At 38.6% G+C, this 6000-nt stretch overlaps 1 protein-coding gene across 4 annotated transcripts in view; it reads left to right on the top strand.

Annotated features, from left to right (window-relative positions):
* Positions 1-2854, top strand: part of GDPD1 (glycerophosphodiester phosphodiesterase domain containing 1) — a 49874-nt gene extending 47020 nt beyond the window's left edge. Inside the window, exons 9-11 of one of the 4 annotated variants that reach the window (XR_011561909.1) lie at positions 383-436; positions 1652-1761; positions 2684-2854. Coding sequence is in view for 2 of the 4 variants with exons in the window: in XM_019982300.2 (XP_019837859.2) it covers positions 383-434; positions 1534-1656 (175 nt within the window). In the remaining 2 variants the exon portion in view is untranslated. Of the gene's footprint in view, positions 1-382; positions 437-1533 lie in introns of all 4 variants that reach the window. The other 3 variants (XR_011561908.1, XM_070772579.1, XM_019982300.2) reach the window with 3 other exon arrangements.
* Positions 2855-6000: the final 3146 nt, after the last annotated feature.

A 6000-nucleotide genomic window follows, 5' to 3' on the forward strand; every position in this document is an offset into this window, starting at 1 on the left:
ACTTTGTAAATGGACTGTGACTGTATAGAATTTGACCCACGTTCACTGCCTTATTTTGATTTGGGAAGTTAGGAACACAGACTCCCTAGTTCTTTCTCACTCAGTACGGCGCCAGCAGGAGAAGTGAGGAAGCCTGGTCTCCATTGAGCTGCTTTAGGAAGAGTGGCAGCAAAGAGCAGAAAGGAGATCCAGCAGTTAAGATATAAACCCATCCACAACAGCTATTACTGCTTGAGGCCGTCCCTTGCTTCTAGAGCTGAAACATCAGGATTAAATCCAAGTAGGGATTAGAAACTCTAAACTGACTGAATTAGAATTGAGGACTAATTGTAGTCCTTCCTTAGGACTGAGTACCTAAATCTTTTATGCTTTTCTTTTCTAGTTTACTAATGAGAAAAGCTCTGTTTGACCACCTCACTGCCCGAGGGATTCAGGTAAGTTTTTGTAATGATGCATTCTAGAAAGAGCATAGTTTACCAGTTCAACACAAGTTTAGAGGGCAGTAACTTCTGACTAACTTGATTTGGTCCTAACTCTGCTGCTTTTACTGGTTCTCATATGAAGACCTTAAGCTCTGCCTTATAGTTAACAAGATAGTATTGGTGTTTCAGTAGCTAGAGTTCACCTATAGGTAGGTGAGAACTGAAGCCAGAGGGTGGGATAGTCATATTTAGTGAGCAAAGTGGGATTTGTTTAAAGGGCTCAATGATTTCTTAAAATTGCAGAGTTTTTTGTTTTTGGCTTTTATTTGCTGCTGCTGCTGCTTTCTTTCTTTCTTTCTTTCTTTTGCAGCATTTATTCCGAGGCCATAAGTTATTTATTTCTTCAGTTTTTCCCTGGGTATCTTTTTCTTCTGTACAAGCTCCTCTTCTGGGTTAGGAACAATCACCTGTTCTTTTTCAGTAAGGGTCATCTCAGTGGGGCAGGGAGAGCTCATGTCTGGGCTGATCTGACCATGAGCTCTGTAAGTCCTACCCACGCCTTGGGAGATTTGCTCACCAGAATTGCTCAGTGACCAGAGAATCCATCTACATCCAGAGTCCACATCTAAGCCTTTAAGTTCAGCGTGACTCTCTGCATTTTTGCGCATGTGCAGTAAAAATGCAGCAGTCTTTTTGGGCCCCTGACCCAGTGTCCAGCCCCGCTGTTTGGCCTGCACATACCCAGCACCTCCACCATTGTAATGATGGAATGGCACGCGTGTTGCTTCTGTAAAGTGACATCCTTCAAATACTTGGTGGTTTTCCAGATATGCATACCCTTAATGGGCTGGGCAGTTTCACAAGTGTTCTTAAAGGGAGCGTGAAGATTTGAACCTCTTGATTTACATGATTTTGTGGAGTTTTCTGGGTTAAGTGATTGTCGGACCATTTTTAGAGGTCACCTCAGACCACTTATCAGAAAAACTTTAAATTGCACGTTATTAAAAGGTTGTTTCTAAGTGTACTGAGATTGTAGTGGATGCATGCTAACATAAAGATAATTTGCTGTTTTAACATTTCTTCTTATACTTCTCATTTTTCTAATTTTCAGGTGTACGTTTGGGTATTAAATGAAGAGCAGGAATACAAAAGAGCCTTTGATTTGGGAGCAACTGGGGTGATGACAGACTATCCAACAAAGCTTAAGGATTTTTTACATAATTTTTCAGACTAGAAAAGGATGTACTCAGAAGCATTCGAAGAAAACATGAAAAGACCTAAGAAAAAATGTTTTCATTATTTCCCTAAGCCATTTCCAGAATGGTAAAAGGTTTAATCAGTTAAGTGTTTATTACCTCATTTTTAAGCCTGTCTGAGAATGTAGAAACTATATATTGTATATTTATTTTAAACAATATTGCATATTTTACATTTGTAAATTGTTTAGAAAGATAATTGTTTATGAGATGTAAGTAGAAGATTATTGATCAAGATTTCTGTATTTGATGCAGTATTCTACTATCATAAGTAATTCTGAAATCAAAGGCTGTTGGATAAATTTGAAATTAGCCTTCACTGGAATAAGATCAACTAATTAGTAAGACAGAATTATTGAAAGTCATTACAGCTATTCAGGTTGTCTCATTATTTCTAGGTACACCTTAGTTAAAGGGGAAAAATGTGGAAAGAGAGCTTGGAAATCAGTGATGTAATTATCTGACAAGTTGTACATTGTTAACAGAGGCAGACTCAAAGAAATAACTGAAAGTTTGTTAAATGATCAGAAATAAAATCTGTAGACTGAATTCGAATTTCTTGATTGTTGTTGTCAATAGGGACATTCTATTTGGAATCTTTTTCAGGTGTGTAACAATTGCTGCTGTATTTCTTTTTTTTGGTAAAAATTAAAATTGGACTTAATAATTGTAAATTAAGATGCTAATAGTCAGATTTTTGTTTTCTCTAACGAAATGTACATTTTCCATTGTTAGCAATGACCAACTGTCTGGGCCTACATCTAGATTTTAAATAACATCTTGAGTCCTAATAATCAGAACAAACTGATGAAAGTGCATATCATTGTGTCTAATACTTATAGGATAAACTACCTGCTCCTGATCTTTAAGAATTTATTCTTCTGAGTATTAAGTGGGAATAGAATTTCCCAAAGCATTAGACATCACTTTCTCAGATTTTCTAGTGTGACTTCATGTAAATCTGTTTATCATCTTTTTGACTTATTTTCATTGTCTCTTTGGAAGGTAAATATAACCTGGAACAATAAGCATCTTAGACCTAGATTCCACCTCTCATTTGGACTTTGCCAGCTAACAGTTATGAAGGATAATCATACTGTCCCACCTGTCCCTGGATGACATAAGTAACATTTCTTTTTTGTTTAAACTGAAATAAAAATTTCAAGAACAAAAGAATTTATTGGTGTTTTCTTTTTTGCCGTTATAATTCCAAATATGCTTTATAATTTTTTTCCAGAATTTAATGAGGTGGTAAATTGATAATATAAGTAAACACACTGAGACTTCTCGCTCATATAAGGAAAATAAAATATGGAAACACTTTTATGGTAAATTGCCTCTTGGCATTTGAATAAATAACTTGGGCAGGTAATCCATTAAATCTGTCATTTTCACTTTCACTTATATAATGTATGATTATAGTTGCTAGAGATGCTTTTGATCATCATTGATATAATTCTTTTTTACAGTTTCCCTGTTCCAAATTTGCTTTGTTGTGATTCAGTTATGATGCAGTTCATATTATAGGACCAGCATATATTTTGTGTCAATCAGTAAAAGAGAAAGTACCCACTATAGTAAAGATGTTCAGAAAATCATGTTTTAAAAGTTTGATGATTTTATAGTCAAGGTGACTTCAATTCACTTAATAAAAGTATAGTCTATAACAACAGAGTTCACATTTGTCATCAGATAACATCTGAATATTGCTTTTCTGATTGGGGCATCACATTTTAAAAGATGTTAAATATCCTTTCCTAATGCGACGTACTGCTAGGCATGGCACACAGCGTGAAGGCCAGAGAGGTGGTCAAAGATGTGATTAGATCCTTTTGCTGGGATAACGGTGGCACTAGATTTGATAGGCCTGCTATAGGTCTAGTCCAGCATACCAACAGAATCCTAAATACATGCCAGTGGACAACAGTTGGCAGGTTGGTTTGAGGAAATTTTACTTTGAAGTAGCAAGAGCTTCTCTGTAGGACTAGGTCTGAGGCATGTTATCAGGTAAAACAGGACACAAGTTAGCAGAACTAGGATCCAGAGCTTGGAAAAAACCTCATTTAATAGGACTGAAAGAACAGAGTATAACGTTGGACTAATTAGAAGGTTAAGTTGGTACTGAGTACCAGAGATGTTCAACCGCCCCTTTCTGGCCAGGACAGGTTCTAGAAATTGGGGTGGGGCCTTGGCTATAGGTGGCCATCTAGTCACCACAACTGTAGAGATAAAATCGCTGCAATGGGTTAGGAAAAGACAAAATATTAATCGTAGTGTGTTGCCCTAAGCATCCAGCCGCGAGCGACGAGAATGAGAGCAGAACACGAAATCTGGTGCAATGGGTCAGGGGGCCTGCAGCCTCTGTTGGACTGAGGTGCAGAGTCCACTCTGAGTCCAGCTGTTACTCCTGACTGCAGAGTACAAAACTTTCCTTGATCTATCTTTCCCAAGACACTGCACTGACATAGTCCAGATCTTGTTTTCACCCCAGGCCGTTCCCTCGTGGGATAGTCTCAGGAACAGTCAGCAAGTGTGTAGGCGGTGTACATACCTAAAGCCGACCCGCTGTTCCAAGGTCCATGCTTTCGTGACTCCAGTCATACTCCCTTCTGGGTCTGGCCTTGGGGTCTGTAAGAAGGCTATTATTCTAAGAAAAACATGAAAAATGTTTTTCATCATTGTTGATACATCATCAACACAGTTTCTTGATATATGCTGATTTTTCAGGTGCCATTTCTATGAAATTTCTCAAGGCTGTGAGTGTACATTATTAGAAATTCCCACTACAGTAGTGTGTTCTAGTATGAGAAACCATTAACACAAAATACATTATGAATGATTCTGCTTTGAGTTGTACAACATGGTGGCCCTGGAAAGCTTAAAAAAAAAAAAAGATCCACCATGGATAAAAGTAAAAATTTCCTTTTCAGTTAAGGAGAGAGAGCCATGAATACGAGTTTGAAGAATTCATTGTGAATTGAAAGTTGTGTGTCAAGTAGGTGGCTAAACTTAAGACGTTAAGAACTGAAATGGCTGGGCAGTAATATAACATTATCATTTCAGTACCACAAGGAAAATGTAAATAGCAGTCAGAGGCCAGGCACCAAAACAAGATCAGGACTACAGAGGTCAAGGAGGCAAAGAGTTCAGGATGCTGGGAGCATACCAAGACAATTCATAAAGCTAAAGTGATGTTTAGCTTTCCTGCCTCTTTTGTATGTCACTGACAGGATAATGTTTGAAGAGTTGGGTCATCCTATAATCTGAAATAACATAAGCCGAGACCAGATAATGGTCCAGACACCAGGTCAGAAGGCTATACGGATCCAATTAACATGAGATTGCATAAAAATTATTTTGGCAGTAGTTCACCGGATGGAAACTTGCAGCAATCCAGGAATCAAGTAATAAGGGTCCAGATGAAAGGGGTGGCCACGTAAGTAAAGAAACAATGCATCTACACATCTCTGAAAGGGAAGAAGTAGTAAGAGTTGGTGACTCAGATCACATCAGTCGCTCAGTCGTGTCCGACTCTTTGCGACCCCATGAATCGCAGCATGCCAGGCCTCCCTGTCCATCACCAACTCCCGGAGTTCACTGAGACTCATGTCCATCGAGTCAGTGATGCCATCCAGCCATCTCATCCTCTGTCATCCCCTTCTCCTCTTGCCCCCAATCCTTCCCAGCATCAGAGTCTTTTCCAATGAGTCAACTCTTCGCATGAGTTGGTGACTAGGTGAGTTTAAAAGGAGAAGGGGAAGTTCACTACTGACTCCAAAGCTGCAGGAAAATGGGGAACTTGGAGACAGGGGAAGCCACTGGGTGGTAAAAATGGTATGTTTTGGATACTCTCTGAAATGACAGAAAATCATTTGAATTTCGGCATATTAGCCTTAAAGATGAAAGGATAGGTCTGGAAGAATAGATTTAGGGTTTTGTGTACATTTTAGGTACTGTACATTTTAGCACTTTAGATGTGATTTTACATAGTTCCTTCTCGGTATTCTGCTTGCAATTTGAATAGGTTGCTATGCCACCAGAGGCTGCCTGCATTGTGAATAGCATGATTCATTCTATAGTGAGGTTGAATGATAACATTCTTTCCCACTCATTCATGTCCTTTTCTTTCAAAACTATCAAAAAGTTTTCTTTTGATAGAGAACTCTTAGCAAAACAGGCATAGTAGTGTACATAGGTCAATATCAGTCTCCCAATCCACACCCCCCACCCCCCCGCCAACTTGGTATCCAAACGTTTGTTCTCTACATCTATGTCTCTATTTCTGCTTTGCAAATAGGTTCATCTGTACCATTTTTCTAGAT

Source organism: Bos indicus, chromosome 19, assembly GCF_029378745.1.
Source record: "Bos indicus isolate NIAB-ARS_2022 breed Sahiwal x Tharparkar chromosome 19, NIAB-ARS_B.indTharparkar_mat_pri_1.0, whole genome shotgun sequence".
Lineage (NCBI taxonomy): Eukaryota > Metazoa > Chordata > Mammalia > Artiodactyla > Bovidae > Bos > Bos indicus.